A 17,904-nucleotide genomic window follows, 5' to 3' on the forward strand; every position below is an offset into this window, starting at 1 on the left:
CAACATTTACCATCCATTTGGAACAGGGAGCGAGAGAGATGGGGTGTGTGGGGGAGGTCCAACAAAGAGCAATCCAATCAGCGTCACACAACCATCAGCATTTCCTCTTCTGAAAACCAAGCAGTAAATAATTTTACTCATTAAATGTGTGTCCTCTGTCCATAAAATTCAGCTGCTGCTCCACCAGTCAGAATATCTGCCCTCTGGCTCGGCAGGCCAGCCAAGCGCAGAAAATAAAAACAATCCCAAGAAGGAAGTCACTGAGTACCTCAGAGCAAGAGCGCATAATCCTCAGTCCAACGAATCGAAAGAAGGAAAGAGACTGCAACGTACGTTATGGCCTGTTAAATATTTATAGATGTGCCTTTAGCCCAAGATTCCATATATCAACAAATCAGAGACAACACAAGGAAAGCAGTGAAGAGCCCACAAACTGAAACTTCAGTGAAAAGCTATGATGGAGATTACAATAAAAACTTCTCTGACTGCCACCTAGCTACCAGTAAAATAAACATTTAATATTCGTTATATAATCTATTTGGGTCATTCTTTGCATTAACATGAATTTCAGGGTGAAGTTGCACATGGAAAATAATACAATCCCTTCACCCTTTTAATTGTTATTGCAACCCACGCCTGGGTTCACTGTACACAGGGATGACAGACTGTTTTATCATATTGAATAAAAATTCTGGTATAACAATTGACACACACACACACACACACGCACATGCATGCCAGTACACTCACATACTGTATATGCACACAAACATGAGAACCCAGCCCCCTTTGGCACCTTGTCCAACCTGCCTGTATACTGTATGTACACTGTGTGTTGTCAGCAGATGCTCAGAGAATCCAGCCTCCCATCAAACTCTGTGATAGGAATATGTGGAATACAAGCGGGGTTTTACATCTTCTGTGAGCCCTTAATGTCGTAAAATATTATGGCAAAAGTTAAGTATATACTAAAATGACTGTGGGTTGCAGCTAAAACATGACACACCCCTGCTTCCTCTTCCTCTCCACTGGCTGCGAGCGATATTTCATAATCTCCATAATCTGTGGATGGAGGAACAGACAGATCATCCCGTCATAGGAGAGGGAAATGCTGGACTTCTCCTAATCATATTTTGTTTGTAGCAGCTATGGAAGAGAGAAAGCCCCTCCTGGTAATATTATTTTGACATGCAGGAGTCTGCCTATCTTTCTTGCCATGGGTAAAGGAGACCAGAGGATGTTGGGTTTTATGAAATAGTTGACCATTACCATTGTTTTTGTTATAAAAGAACTGTTCAAATCAAAACAGGTTTCTGTTGTTGATCATTTTTAACATTTTAAATACTTTATTTTGGCCCAAATGTAAGGTCATGGACCTGAGCATAGTATTCCTTTGAAAAAAACTGTCCTGAGAGCCATCTGAGTCCCCATTCGGCAACGGGTGACTGGGGAATAAGACTAGACTAAACTAGTCAAGACGACAAAAACGCAGTCCAGTCAGAACTGTCCCTGTTCACTTCACCCAGCTAAACATCAGTGCTGATGCTACAGCTGCGTGTGAACATGTCCCTCATGGTGACGGACCGGGCAAGGTTTGGTTTACGGTAGTTTGAAATGTTTACAGGCACTGGCAGGTCCAGATCCTGCTGCTGAACGCTGCGATAGCTGATCCGCTCACCTCCGTTCCTCAACCCATCTGGTTGGTGGTGAAGCTGCGGCTGAGGGGGCTGGAGGTAGAAAGGCAGCTCAGAGTGAGTGCAGGACGGACAGAAGGTCTGTGACCGTGTCAGTTTTCTGGCCAGTGGAGGGGTGGAGAAAAGTGCAGGGCCATTTGGGATGGAGGAGGCGGCGGCCGTTGCCGCCACAATGTTGTGATTGGAGTGAACTGGTGGGAGGCGGGACGTGACGGCAAAGTCTGGCTCCTCCTCCTCCGACTCTGACTCTTCTTTCTTACAGCAATAGTACTGATGAGGAAGAAAAACGATGGAGAGCAAAGATGGAAGAAGAGGAAAGGAAGGAGTTAGGGAGAAATTATATCAGTTCACAGTTTCTCAGTTTTTCCCAAAATGACCATACCCAAATGTTCATGTGTCTACTTACTGAAGCTGCAGTGTGTCTTTATTTTGTATGCTTCTAAACCTTTGCAGTTTGTATACAGACTCCACCTTTCAGCAGAGAATAGATGGCTGCTATTTATGGCCATGAAAATAGAGCTTTCAACTTCATTCATGGCTTCCTGCCAGCTAATAATAAGACATAATTTGGGGATTACATTTGATCCTGTCATCTGCTCTAAGTGGAAATATATAGGATATATTTCGCCCTTCCTTGTTTGTAGACGCTTGCTTGGTAAACATAGTGCAGTGTACTGTATGGAGCTTTTATCTAGAGATGTACCTGGATCTGCACTGCATTTATAGATTAAATTTATCTGCCTCACCCACTATAGTGTTATCCACACACTATAGTTCCTTCAATGTATTCAGCCTAATGATACAGTAAACATCAATTTTGCTCAATAGGTTCTATATAGGGCAATAAATCTGACAGGCATTGTTCAGAAACTTTTCACTCTTATGTCAAATGTTTTTTGCAATAGTCTGACAGCCAGACATTTATTCACTATTGACACCAAAATGACTGGTCACTCCATGATGCAAGCAGGTTCACTGGATGTGCAATTTGTCTCCATCCTGGAGTCCAGTTTGATGCAGTAGTTTGATTTCTAGCCAAATGCCTGCAAAGCTAATAACTTAAAATACCATCTGCCTCAGTCGTGCTTTTTGTTTAGTGCTAATTATCAAGCTGGTGAGCATGTTAAAGATTAAAGAAATGTGTTGTAGGAGCTGATCAATCCTGCAGAATTTGATCATTCAGTTTTCATCATACAAAATCCTCTATCATTGTCTGGCATCCATTTTCCAAATAGAATGACTGTATCCTTTTACTTTGAAGCAGAATAAAAAACACAAAACATAATGTGCAGCCTTGGCAGATGCAGCTCTCCTCTTTGAATAGCCTTTTCATCGTTTATAATTGAGAGGCATGAGCGCAGGTTTATGGATCAACAAAATGCTGCTATCAACAAAGTGCAATATTCAAGGGCTCCCCTCACCCACGACAAAAGAAGAACAATGAATAAAGCAGAGCCTGAGCGCAGCTGTGACCTTACCTGCAGCCTACAGTAACACAGTACTGCGATGATAAGGAGTAATATCACTGTAGCTAGAATTCCACCAGTGATGACCACTGTCCCGGCTGTCATTCGAATGGCTCTCCATCAACACCCTGCAAAGAGCAAGAGGAGGGATGCAAAGGCGGAGAATGTAGGGAGTGAGAGATAGAGGGAGAAAAAGGGCACACAATTCATCAGTACTGTGGCTTCATTAAGTAGATTATAGCTGTGTGTCATCTCAGTGCTGCTTATTGAATTATCCAGCAGCTAGGAGACATGTAATACAATCTACCCACAAGTGCTGCTCATAATAAAGACAGAATCTCAGGCTGGAACATATATAAAAGTAGAAATGTGAGAGAGACAAGGGGAAATCAGCAAGAAGGACGATACATGAAAAATTAGGACAGATGTGAAGATGCATTAGATGAATGATGAGACAATTAAAAAATCCCACACTCAGTGAAAACGATCATTTTCATTGCACTGTAAGGCAGAGGAAACAAGCAACCTTTATTGCCTCAGTCAGCAGGAAACATTTGAGTGTAAAGTCATAGGTGACCTGTGAGACCTGACCTCAAATCAGAGGTCAGAGCAAAGACAAATGGAGAGGCTGACCTGACCCTGTGTTTTGAGATTGCATTAATCGAGCTGTGCCAAATTACAGTGTTGTTTTCATGGGATTGTTTCCTGTCATTTGTGCTGTTCTGCAATGCTAAGCCATACATTGCATCCCAAAAGAACTGGGTTTCAATGCTTTTTTTTCTCCTTGCCTCCATTTAAATAAACATGTATGTAGAGACAGAGAGCAAGCAATTCACCCTACAATTCAACATGATTGTCATGGGAATAAGAAAGTAATATAAACATCTTGCCAGGCCTTACATGTACACAGTGGTGCACATGGCGGATGTGTTTTAGGTGCTTAGAGCATTATGTTAACTAAACTCATTCTCACATGATCTCCTACATAAAAACTGTTAAGCCAGAATTAGAGTGAAAAACTATTAAGAAAAAACATGCTGATCTCACTGTCAACACAACAGCTGAGTCTTGTCACCACTGGTCTATTAATTAAAGGTACCAATATTATGACAATATAAAGAATGTGGCAGCATGCAAGCAGTCTGGTTGTAAAGCAAAAAGTTCCGTTTGTGGTACCCTTTTACCCTCTTTCGTGACACATCATATTACTGTGAAAATATACGGTATCTCATATCTTTGGACAGTTGTCACCACACAGTGGTAAGAAAATAGACACAATTATTTTGTCTCTTAGGTTAAGTAACCTTCTTGGAATAAACTCTGCGGGCACCAAAGATATGTGGGTAGACCCTTTTCCCTTCATTGCATCCACAATCTGGAAGTGTCATGGACCACACCAACACACAGCATTGTGTATAATTGCCTGAAACCAAAAATAGGCCAGCAGGCTTGTTGCTAAGCTATGACTCAATAGTGCAAGCCATTATCAGCAGCAAGCTCTCTGCAGTATAGGCCTGTGTTGTTAAGATCTAAGTCTGTGACATGGATGTGCCCTGAAAGAAAAATGCTAAAAATGGTTATAATTATTTCAGTTTTTCTCCACTATGTAGCCTATATGACCTGATGTAAACAATGCTCAGTGTGAATCACATCTACTTAGTTAAAAAACAGATATGTGAATATGAGAGCATCATGTGACAGCAGTGACCTTCTCACCCTGAAATGACTCTAATCCATGCTGAATTCTTTAGTGGCTAACTTGTCTAAACCACATTACCTTTCATTAGATATGTCTCTCCAGAGACACTTCTATAGAGTTAGAATAGATCCTACAGTAGCTATCTTGACCTGTCTATGGACAGCACAGCTGCTCTTCACTCAGGCTGCAGTACAGCTGGACTCTAATCCAATCTGCAGGCCACACAAAGCAGATCAATATGAAGGAACAACAAGAACTGAGCGTTTTGGTCTTAAAGGCTTCCAGCTGAGGGAAATGTGCTGATTTGGGGACATTTTGGGTGTCAGGAAAATAACAAATAAGATAATGACAAGTAGAATTTTTGTTGTTATCCTTTTTGTGCTTTACTCTGTCTGCTCTGATTAGGGATGTATCTGCATGAAAACCAAACCTAAACCAAACTAAATGAGAACTGAGAATGAAGGAGGACAGAATTGGGTGTAACAGCTGATCTAAGTGTATGTAAATACAGAGCAAGCAACACAGATTCTGCAGCTTGTAATGATCCATGCTGCTTATGCTGACTGAGAATTCCCAGAGCATAAATTTAAACTGAGAGCAGCGCATCAACTGTTCGGTTTGACCCTAAAATCAACTTTCAAAATAAGTTTTATTTTTACCACCAGATGGAGGCAAAGAGCAGAATGTATTTCTTTTCTAGATTTATTTTCTACATCTGATATATAGTCAAAATTTGAGGCAGGTTAAGGTGTTATTACTTTGATTCTGGTTTGCATATAGAGTTCACTCAACCAAAAGATACAGGAGATAAGATGAACCAAATCTGCCCAGTGTGAACACAAAAGGCCACTGGTGAAAACATCAAACAAATTATTTAGTTACGTCTTTTCAAAAACAGTTATGGTACTAATCCGACACACATCATGAATAAACTGGGGCCAGTAAGAGCAGGATTAGCTGGATCAACAAAATTTGGCTGAATTACAATCTACAGTACAATCCATGTTGTAAAAGGACATAAAATATGCAGATAACATGTTAACCTAACCATCAAATATTGCAAAAGGCTGCTAGGCTTAATTGAAAACACTTCATGTGATTTAAGGCACTGAAGAGAGCAGATTTTAAGAGAAAAAAACATATGCATGATCACGCACACAAATCTGACTCTGTTCTTACAAATCCACCCTCTCTCCCACCATCTGCTCTCAAATCTTGACTTGCAGACTGATGAATGCTCAAAGTTTCTGATTTGCGCTCTCAAAACCTATTTGTTGACATACTTCCATAGAAAAGTGATTACTATTGTGTACAAACACCCACACAATCCTACAGTACACACACACACATAGTACATGTAGCATTAGTCATTGTGCAGGCTAGGCAGGCAGTGAGTATCTCCTGGGGCTCCATTAATCAGATCAGTGTGTGAGAGATGTGTTGCAGCAAGGCGACAAACAGTGTTAATTATTTAGCCACACACACGCACACACACACACACACACACACACACACACACACACACACACACACACACACATGCAAACACGTAATACAGACTCCATTATGAAATAGTACCAGTGAAAGGCAAACTTGTCGACTCAGCTCCTTTCGTTGGTATTCCTCCCCAGGAATGACAGGAGTTAGCGGCAAATGAAGAATAGCAGCAGACGCACACACACACACACACAAACACACACAAACACTCACATGCAATAATTTTAGTAGTAGCTAACATGCTCAGACAGTGGGCTTTGAAATAAATTGCCACGCTTCGATGAAACATGGCAGGGATCACAGCAGAGGTCTTGCTCGGAATAATGGCTGTTGACAGGCTTTCAGTTCAATGGGGGAGAAGTACACCGTAGGTGGTGGATTCGAGTCATACACAAGAGACAATAACATGTCCTGGGAACAATAGGAAGAGCTCTGTTACAATCGTAGCTTGTCACAGAGTGATTTCACACAAATGGCACAGTGCACACAGGCACATGGTTCCAAGAAATATGTATTTTTTTTAGTGATGACATAAAAGTTTCTTGCAAAAACCTTTTTTTCAGTCTCACAGACAATCTCACCTGCTAACAAAACTTCAGTTTGAGAATGTAAGGAGTGCTACAGCAAGGAACTGATGCGCTCATTAAAATGTACTTAATTGCAGCGGTTGGTCCTCAAGGAGTCTTTGTGTAAACTGTGCAATCAGTGAGTGCTCAACTAGTCTGCCAAAATAATTAACACTGATTTCAATTACATAACTTCCACCTACAGGGTCGTAGCAGAAGAACTTAATGACTAATTTTATTATTATGTAACAGTTATCACCAGTTATTGCCACAAACTGATGCTCTATATAAAAACAATCAGTCACTCTGATCCATGTTTTCCCTTCCCTAAAAGGTTAAAGAGAGTACCGTAGCTATTTCACACACAGCAGAGAAGCATTAAAGGAGCAGTTCAACATTTACATATAGATGACAAGAAAGGCACTCTCAGGTCAAAGGGCAGAGTCATGCTCTCTCACAAATAAGGAAATTGGCCATTGGACACAAAATTTTTCATCTTGGATAAACATCTACAGGAAAGTATTGCAATTTCATTTGCACGTTTATGTTGATGTTTTTTTCCAGCTCTTCAAACTGTTTTTTTTTTGGGGGGGGGTTTCATTAACAGTATGTATAACTTCTCATTGATACTGTATTTTTCCAAACAAATTTCAGGAACATTACACAGACTGAACCACACTGTGCCACTACTTTGTTATTCATTATGCCACTGTTTCATTGTGTGTCAGCGCACACCCCCAAGACTAATGACAACACACCCACCCAGCCTCAGGTAAAGCTCTCCTACTCATCCACTCCCTGAAAGGCACTGACCAGTTTAGCTCATTCCTTACTCTGACCTTGAACTGGGGAAATCCCAACAGCCACCAGCAAGAAAGAGGAGGAGGAAGACGAGGAGGAGGAGAGAATTTGGGGTTTTGAATGAAGAACAAAAGAGGAACTCTCTGGTATAAATGAAATGGTTTTAATCCATCATTTCATCCCCATGTCCTGGCATTGCCTGGGCAACACTTCTGTAATTAGTGCCCCTCTGTGAGTGATATATCATAAAAATGGCTTTCGGCTGGTATGAATATAGGGCCACGAGGACATTTGAAAAAACTTAACGGTGACCTGGGGGTCTCTTCATTTAATTATGCAGCCCGCTAAATGTCTCTCATCCATCTCAGTGACCTTGCTTAGTTCTTCATCCAGTTCATACTGCAGGCAGATGTATCACGTTCAGTCTCAGTCATAACATTGACATATTTTCTTTGGTACTACTTTAAAGTATTTTTCAATCAGGATGTATATCTATTCACACAGAAAACAAGAAGTGCCTTCTTTACCAGCACAATATCATCAACACTGGGCTCATCCTGCCTCACATGCTATGCTGGACTATTATCATATAAAAAAAACATGAAAATATTCCTGCACCAATCCTGCCTATGTGTATAGCTTACAGTTTCCCATTCCTAAATCTAATGTGTTGTGCCAGCAAGCACCTGATATATATGTATTTATATATATATAGATATATAAAATGATTTTATTATTGACATGGTTCGGTGCTTTGCTTGTCTTCATAAGGAGTAACAGTGCACTGTATACACTCTAAGCTGTTCTATAATTAATACTCTGAATGCCTGCTCTCTCCATATCTTTCGTCAATCATACACGTACGCATGCATCACCCGTGTTCAGGGTCTGCTCAAGGTTTCGCCTGCCTTCTACAGTCTTACAGTAAAATTCCTCCATTTATGAACCACACAAATTTCTCTGGGTTCTGTAAACTGCTATATACAAATGGTTTTAATTCCACAAACTCATTGCACAAGTCGTATTTTTATTACTGCTTTCTTTTTTAGAGGCACAAATACTCTCCTAGCTCCTCCTTCCATTCCTTTTGTTTTAGCTGCAGATCTCATTTACAACTGATGTACTTGAGCATGCACAATCAATACAGGATCTACTCTAACTGTCACCTGTATTCACCAAAGCCAGGAATTACTAACAGATGCTGCAGAAATGTGCTGCAGTGTAGCTCCTAAAGAAGCTCATTTAATGTGGCTATACCTTTATAAGCTTCTCAGGTAAAAGCTCTCATCATGGCAGTGTTAAAGAAGCAAGCATATTCAGTCAGAGAAGGCAAAAATCTCTTTTTGTCCGCATTGTCTACAGTAGATAAAATCTAAGCATATAAGTGTGACATCTTTCCATCTGTCAGTCTGACATTTATTGTTCTATGCCTGTGAAAAAGTTAAAGAAATCAAGCTTTCAACTTTCAAATCATCACAAAAATAATGGCATGTAATCACATTTTGTCAGTCACTCCGCTTCCTGCCCCTCCCATTTGCCATACCATGCTGTACCCTCCGCTGTGCAAATAATACCACTAGTCTGTGCATGACAGGCTATAATCTTTGCACCAGCAGGAGCTGAGGTTGGCTCGGAGATATTACAGCTCTTCATAGATGATGGAGTGAAAAGCAGATGTTAGAAAACTGAGTCACTTTAACTCTTATCATGGCAATACAAAGGACAAGTTTTTTAATCATGTGCCAGGAAGTTTGTTCTGGATACACATGTCGAAAAGGGATCAAAGTTTGGGCAAAGCTGCAACTACAAACAGATTTAATTGAAGCATGTGCACATACAAGTCATGCTTACTTTGACTTATGACGAGTTTACTTGAAAAGGATAAAGGCTCATTAGTATTGTTTGTGCTTCAGTCTCAGGGGTCTTTACCAACAACTGCTGTTTGTTTGTGCAAAGAGATACTGATGAATAACACCAGTAATGAGACCAAGAAAGAAATTCATTTTTTTGGGAACATACTTTCTGTTTGTACTGGTCTGTGCACACAGGTGTGCACTCAGGATATTCAATGACAGCAGCTGCTGTCTGTCGCAGGTTAAATTCTGGTTCGTATAAGTTCAGTGTCAGTCAAATCTGTCACTGACAGAGAGGAGACAGTTTGCTGTAACACTGAGGGCGACAGCGACACAAACACACCAAATGATACAGCACCTAAAATAGGTTTTAGTGGAAAACACTCAAAAGTTTAATCAGAAATAAGGACATACACTGCTTGTGCACACAGACACATACATCTTCCCTCTGGCTACACAGTCTGTTCGGAGTAATACACTTCCCCGAAATAAATGTAATTCTTTTCCTCCTTCCCTAATTAGATAAGACACCAGTAAATTACATTTGCTCCTTGACACTTGATACTGAGGATTCTAATTTTAGACTTTTCTCTTACTTTGCCCTATTTTCCCAAGCAACAGCATGATGCACAGGTCATTACAGAATTTTAGTTGCTGATTGTCTGCTGGTTAGTTTTGTGACTGAAACTGGCAACTTAACAGATCCTCACAAAAATAACTAATAGAAATGTTTTGGCTGGTAGTATAGAGACCAACAAATCCCCCAAACAAAGTTGGCTGGATGGTGGATAGTGTCAGATTTTCACACAGCTGACTGGATGTCAACTTCAGGAGGGTGCATAACTATTTAGTCTTCTTAAAACTGTAACCACCGTCTTTAAAAATGTACACAACAATATAACTATTTTTTTTCCACCATTTTCTAGGCTTCATAGACACAAGCCACACACACAACCACAGGAGTGTAGAGCTAAACAAACAACAGTGGACTCCTTCAAACTCAGCCACTACTGAGCAGTCAGAAAAGCAAATATCTTAAGGACTTCACATCAGCTTGTGTGCGGAGGCCCTGTGGTTTTTCATGCATGGTCGCCCCCAGGATGGGAAAATGTTTCACACTTTTAAAAGTTTGTGGTGAACAGAAAAAAATACACCCACCTCTGCTAGAGCCAAGACTGTCTGGGTGGCGCAAGTATGGTTTTTGTGGCATTTTAATGCACTTGTAAGTCAAAACACACAATATTTTCTCACACACATTTTTAAAAAAGTAAAAAAAATACAATGTGTGTGAGAGGAGGAAAGGTAAATAGGTGTGTTGTATTTGCAGGTGGAGCACTGTGCATTTTGCTTTAAGTCAAGGACAAGTAACCTGATCATAATGACCTCATACGGGATAATGGATATTTCATCTGATATTTCATCTAAATGTATTCCTTACATTGTTATATTAATTGTCTGTGGGACACACATGTCCACAGAAGACACAGTAAATGTACCGAAACAAGAGATGGTGAAGCGAAGGTCAAGTCATATTATACTACATTGTAACATGGTTATCTCAGCACTCACCACTACATAACCCCTGCTGCTGCTGCTGCTCTGACCGACAGGAGAGGAGAGCAGAGAAGGAGAGGAGAGACCTGTGCTGCTCTCCATCACCTTTTCATATCCCCATCCATATTCTGGGCACATTGTCAGTCATGTCATTCATTTGTTTTTATCTTTCTCCCACTTGCTCTCTCTCATTCTCTGTGCCCTTCTTCTATCCATTTAGCCTCTCCTTCCATTTACTTTTTTCTCCTCTCCTCTCTGTCTGCTCAGCTGATGGCCGCTGCCTTCAGGAGTGTGGGCAGGACTCTATTTTAAACCTCACTTTGAACAGCAGTTCCACTCACAGGCAAATACAAAGCCGCTGACATGGAGATGGATGGATCCTGCTGTGTGACACTTTGCATATTCAGAGTCTGTCAAGCAAACATGGTATTTACAAGAAGTTACACAACTCAAAATAGTCTCAGGAGGCTCTGCAGTTACTACGTATCTGAAGCACAGAAGCAATCATCACACAGCTGTGGCAAATGGCATAATGCACTGCAGGATATGACACCAGATACACACATAATGTTCAAGTGACTCACTTATATTCTTAGAAAGTCATTAGGCACTCTTACTGAACACCTACAGAACAGATGTGAGAGATTTGTAGGGGACATTCTTACAACTCTCTTCTTTTCTCCACTGTCTTTACCCTTATTTTGAGTGAAGCCAGATGTAGGACCAGTTAATGTACAGAGTTTTGTTGACTGGGTCCCTGCAGGTTTTTGTATGGTAGATGGCATATTCATTGTCACCGGAATGGCAGTGACACACCTTATTCGTACCTGTGCTACACTGTGACTCAAATAAAAATACTAAACCGGATCAGGCAAGGTGCAAAAAAAGAAACAGCTTCAGGAAAATGCCACTTCACTGGCTCAGTGAGGGGTCTCTTGCATTTCAAAACCCCATTCAATGATACTATCTTTATAAAACATAATATATTTTTTTGTATGGGTGAGTGTAAAAAGACTGCTAAAGGGGGAGGGGGTGACATAAGAAGACAGAGAAGGACAGAAGAGTGGAGGGTCCTGAGTGGAGAACAGAACAGTAGGAGAAAAGGCAGCCAAGGACACCTTTGAGTGGATGACATGATGGATGTAAATGCATAGCTGGTAAGGGAAATGTGTTAAAAGATCAAGGCTGGTTGATTGCTTGGTTGTTAGTGCTAATGGTCAGCGCTCAATAGGCAATGTGTGTAAGAGTACAATCAGGTCTTCAGTTACTATAGCGACAAGGCTATTAGAGACTGACATTTTTACCACTGCTTTTCTGCTTTTTTGAGTGGGGGGTTCATGCCTAAATGTCCCGATTGTGCTTAAACCAACTTCGCCAATTTAACTTTCCATTTACTAATCTGTAAAAATGAAGCACAGTGCACAATCACATGAGTAATCAGATATAACACAGCAGAAAATCTGAATGAGAAACTTCTAACATGTACTTCTGTGGCACTTGACTCTTGCGGAGTAAGTCATGACCTTGCTGAGCTAGCTTGTTCTTCAGTTCTTTTTACTTCATCACTTTCCAAAAAGATCATGCTGACATTGGCAATGTTTTAGGCTTAGATTTAACATTATATGGCTAAAGCTTACATGCTCCAGTGATGAGCATGAAGGCTTTGGACCATGAAGTTTGTAATGAGAATGCCTTTAGGCTTCCTGGAAATGAATACAGTAGATTATAGATGTAATGCAAATTACATACTTAGTCTGAGCAATATGTCATCTGTCTTTATGTGTCAATCTTCACAGCATGCTGTAGGTCATACATGGGGTTGTACAAACGCTTAAGGAAAAATTCAATGTTGTAATAAAAACACGGAAATAGCCACATTAACTTTGTCAGAGGTTAAAACTGGAGTATAACTGATGAAGGATTTTTGAGACAGATAACAGTAAAAAATCAGGCACAGACATATATTGGCCAATATCTAAAATAATTTCCTATAACAGACCAAAAATAAATATTGATGAAGATATAATGGATGATGGAGGCATTTGGCCCAAACTGGGCCAACTTTTTCTAAGCAAACAAGGTAACTGCATACAGTAGCAAGTAAACAAGATGTCATTTGTTCTACAGCAACTGGGTAACAACCCAGCACGAAGTCAACTCTCAAGAGACACCAGTACACCACAAAGACGCTCTTATGCCTACCATACAGTTTGGTATATTATTGATTTCACTGCAGAACAAGGTGCCTCACTAACACAGAAAATAAATATAAAACAATGCTGTCTATTTCCTGTCCAATACTGCATCTATTGATTGACATAGACATGGGACTCGGGTGGTGCAAGCATAAAGGATGTGAATGTGTTTGTACACTCCAGCTGTGACCATTTAGTTTTGTACATGAGTATTCTTTTATGTTACTTTTTCTCATCTAAGTTCAGATTAAAATATTGCAGACACAGTATACCAATCATCCAGTTTTATGATTTCACAGCCTCTTTTTTTTAACTGTTGAAACTAGCTCCATGTGCTGCTGTGTGTAGCATGCCTCTCTGACACTGATATGTTGTTGTTGTTGTTTTACCATTCCAGCACTCACATCAATTCCCTAATCATGAAGTGATGCCATCTCGTCTCCAGATCTCTGCAATTAAGTTGTTAAGAAAAATGTTGTATCTAACTCTCATAATGAATCCTGTCTTAAGGAAAAATGATTTTACTTTGATTGCACAAATCAGGCCTTCTCTTTTTTAAATTACCTAATTCAAATATTGGTGCAATTTACTTCATATGTCTATAAACATCCACAAGCTAATGACACACACAGGCCAGCTTCTGTTTCTCCACACTCTTCCTGCTCTGCTCGCTCACCTCTCCTCCACTCTTTGGAATGAGCTTTTTACAGTCACTCACTGAGATGAGGCCAGCTGACCAATGGCTAGCCATGGTGTGTTCGTGCCTGGATGCTTGCGCTGGTCACACTGGGGTTTGCATGGGACCACATACGTGCGTAGGCATGATGTGTAAGCATGTCATGGTGTAGCTGAGGCGAGCCAGGAGGGGCTGGTGGTGGTAGAAGAGACGGGTGGAGGAAGGGAGGAGAGGAATGGGTGGTGACTGTTTAACATGATCAGTGAGCAGCCATATTCCCCTCCCCCAGTTTCAATCCATCCACTGCACTCACGTCCTCTTTATCTCAACCAATGCAGATCCATAATGACTCGTCCTCCCAGTAGTGCATTTTAAAGGTAATTAAGCTGATATGTGAGTACACTTTAAATGTCTACAAAAAAGAAGTGGATATGCTGCCTTGGTAATTGCATTCACTCGTCCCTCCTCCTCCTCCTGCTCTTCTTCGTTTTTGTTTTATTCTTCCCTCTCCACCTTTCTACATCTTTTTTCATTACCCATCTGTCTTTGAAATTTGCTTTTCCATCCTACTCATCTGCTTGTCCTTCAGCTCCCTCCTCTCTCCTCCTCTTCTTCTTCTCCCTCCTGCTGTAAAGACTAAGAGGCTTGCAGAGCAGCAGCAGGCAGACAAGAAACACACAGTCTCTCTAGTCATGCTCTGAGGGGGCCTTGTGTGTGTATATGTGTGTCTGTGTGTGTATGAGTGTGTGCAGTAGTATGACCGATCTCCCAGGGGGCCAAGGTTGGTCTGAGGGTCATTGAGAAAGTCGCCATGGGAACTCAAGCCCCGCCTTGTCTTTCATTGTTGTAGGCCCACTAAATCCACACTATGTATGTTTATTTTCCTCCTGTTCTCTACTCACTGTAAGAATCATTGTCTAACACAAAGAGCAGATCACTAAAATGATACCAATATGTGCAGCCTTCAGTCCTCATTGCACACTTAAATGCATAAGGAAGTGGTGGAAAATTGACACGAATCACCACAAGTAAAGAGACACATGATATGATATAATAATCAATAACATCAAATTATCTCTGCTGAATGGATAATATATTCCTCTTAGGGCTGTTTACGGATACAATATAGCCTGATGCAATAATCAAATCTGGATGGTCAAACAGCACAATGAGGGTTTTTACTCAAACAGGTAGGTATGCAGCAAGATATATCTATCCTCTATATACACCAAGATACCGCTCTAAATTTAACTAAACAGCTACACACTTGAAACATTCCTTTAAAAACAAGCCCAGTCACCATAACAGCAAACATGTCCTTTATCAGATCTAAACACTGCAAGCAGCACCTCTGAGATTCACTCCTGGCTTCATATTTCAGCACTTCATCCACCACACTGTTTCCACCCAGCAGGCAGTGGGTTGCATTCATCCTGTGCTCAGTTCCCTAAAATATGTTGTCATTTTAAGGGCGTTCAGAGTCATGTTTTTATTTTTTTTCTCTTTTGCTTTGCATGGCTTTAATGCTGCTTGAGATGCATTTCCACCCTGCCTAAAAATATCTGCAGCAAACAGTTTGGATGTGACCATAGCTAACAGTTGGTGACAGTAGCTGTGGCTCACAAGCCATGCTGTTTTGTCAGCATGTGGCAAGCCGGGCCAGCCAGCAAGTGTTGCATGTAAAGCACTGAATCTCTCTTTCTGTTCTGTATATTTTAAGTCACCTACTGCACATGGTTGGGGTTTTTATGAAAGCTTATGCACACACACACACACATCTATGCATGTGTGTAGTACTGAATGCTGGGTGTCATCATCTTTTCATGGTGTGGGTAGTTTTAGGAAGCAGATTGTGTGGCTCTGTCCATGGTGCTGAAATTAGAGATGCGTCTATCTATCTATCTATCTATCTATCTATCTATTTAATTGAATAATACAATGAGGGTCAGGTTTTACCTTCAGAGATAAGAGGAATCCGCCGGGTCACATTTAGGGCAGTGATGGCTCCTTGGAGCTCAGGTCTCGACCTCAGCTGATTGTTGGTTTATGTCGACTTCAGTCACTAAAGAATGACACCAAAAACCAAAAAAGAAACGCCTTCAGTGCTGGCAAATTATAAGTAGAAGCGCCTGCTATCAAAGTGGAGATGGGTTATAACAAAATAAACCCCACAGTGCCTGATCCTCGCTTGTTGTTAATTTAAAAAAAAAAACACACACACACACACAAAAATCAGTTGCACACTTTGCAAAAATGTTCGCACAAATATTCTTTGTCTAAAGACTACTTTTCCACACACACTACTCAAAACATTTCAGTCCAGTTCCATTTCGAAAAGACAAAAATCAAAAGAATGTCTCCAATATAGTTACAATAATGATGGAAATATGTCAGTCTTAAAGCAGGCGGGCAGCAGCAGCACACAGTTCCATCCACTGCTTCTCTGGAGTTGTTTGAACAGTATACAGACCCGACGCTCTCCGCGAAAAAAAATACTCCTACGCAAACATCATCATCAGCTGCAGCCTCGGCAGCATGTGTGTCGGAGGAGGAGACGGGATGATAAAAAATCTCGCTATCTCCATTTCAACAACCAGCTTCCCACCGTCCAGAAAAGGTCGAGGTCAGATGCTTGCTGTACGGCAGCTCCAGGTCCTGGAGCAGTTTGTTTTCCTCTCCTTCCTCTGTCGCCCTTTTATTCCCTGCGTTTCGCTGGTTGTCGATAAGCGAACTGCAGTCAGACGCGGAGGGCTACAAAGTGCAGGCAGCTATTCAGTCCATCAGAATATAGGTGACTCTTTAATTTGTTGAAATTTCCGTGTAATTGCTGATTCTTGCAGAGCCGGAGCTATAAGCGGAGACGAGTGAAATGTGCTTTAAATCCAGTGGTGGCTTCTGAACGCCTGCAGACCCAGCGAGTAAATGCAGCCTGGAGTGTACAGCCTGAGAGATGGCGCTTTAGTCACTGGCTCAGATTGGCTATGGTTACCAGAGAGAAAGGAGGGAAATGATTAAAGAGGGACAGGGTGCTGAACCCCCCTTTACTTCCAAGAAGAGGTCTGTAAGCATGCAAGGAATGTTTCATAAAAATATGTGTCTTAAATCATAGACCTATATAGAGGCATACACAACTGCATATGAAATGAGTTGTGTCAAGTCATCCTATCACAAGTCTGGAAACATAAGTCCATAAGTGCAGCCTGCACTGAAAGCCACCCTGCCCTCATATTACCACTGAAACCAGAAGCAGATTCATTAAGCTTTCCACTTACAGTCACTACAGTTAATCATCCAAGCTATAGCCTCATGCTTATGCCACATCTAGATCTATAAAGATAATTAAAAAATTACACCTGTCCTCTGCCCAAGGTTCAGCCAAGGTGGAAAAACAAACTAGCCCTCTGTCTGGAACAAAACGTTCATTAAACTCCATTAGCACAACGGACACAACTGTCCCTGAGAGGATCATTTTTCTCTCCCTGTGCCTCCCTCTGTCCCATGTCCTTTCCTTCAGACACTGCTGGACTAAAATACAAAAGACTGGGTTCCTATCTCCTGTGAACACATGATCCATGTGCCAGAATCCTCCCCTCATGTCAGCCCCCTGAATCCGAACCTTTTCACTCCTTTTATGCTCACTGGCTCTCTTTTTTTTCTCCTTCAACACGTCTACTTATCCAATCCGCCTGTACAACTGCTCAGCTCTCCCATTCACATCAGATAACGGGCAGTTCGAGGCAATGTTAAGGGTAGCAGTGTGAGTTTTTATTGCATTCATTATTTAAACTCAAAGAAGTGGAGATTAGAGCACTTTGGGAGTCTGCAATGATAAAATATTTATATTAGCAGAGAATGAGATGGTGAGATTGGTTGTGTGGAGGTGATTTTTTTTCTGTAATCCAG

At 41.1% G+C, this 17,904-nt stretch overlaps 1 protein-coding gene across 1 annotated transcript; it reads right to left on the reverse strand.

The window, feature by feature from the left end:
* Positions 1-1,526: 1,526 nt before the first annotated feature.
* Positions 1,527-16,252, reverse strand: LOC114443355 (protein FAM163B-like). The gene is made up of 3 exons (XM_028417298.1): positions 15,958-16,252; positions 3,173-3,288; positions 1,527-1,964 (listed from the first exon to the last, which is right to left on the reverse strand). The coding sequence occupies exons 2-3, from the start codon at positions 3,263-3,265 to the stop codon at positions 1,527-1,529; spliced, it is 531 nt and encodes a 176-aa protein (XP_028273099.1). The 5' UTR covers positions 3,266-3,288; positions 15,958-16,252.
* Between the last annotated feature and the right edge of the window lie 1,652 nt (positions 16,253-17,904).

This window comes from Parambassis ranga, chromosome 12, assembly GCF_900634625.1.
Source record: "Parambassis ranga chromosome 12, fParRan2.1, whole genome shotgun sequence".
Classification (NCBI taxonomy): domain Eukaryota; kingdom Metazoa; phylum Chordata; class Actinopteri; family Ambassidae; genus Parambassis; species Parambassis ranga.

Excerpts from the sequence above, each read along its gene's own strand:
- LOC114443355 (XM_028417298.1), bottom strand. The coding sequence starts at position 3,265 with ATGACAGCCGGGACAGTGGTCATCACTGGTGGAATTCTAGCTACAGTG. Across the intron at positions 1,965-3,172 it reads TGTGTTACTGTAGGCTGCAG|TACTATTGCTGTAAGAAAGA; the intron begins GTAAGGTCACAG and ends CTTCCTCATCAG.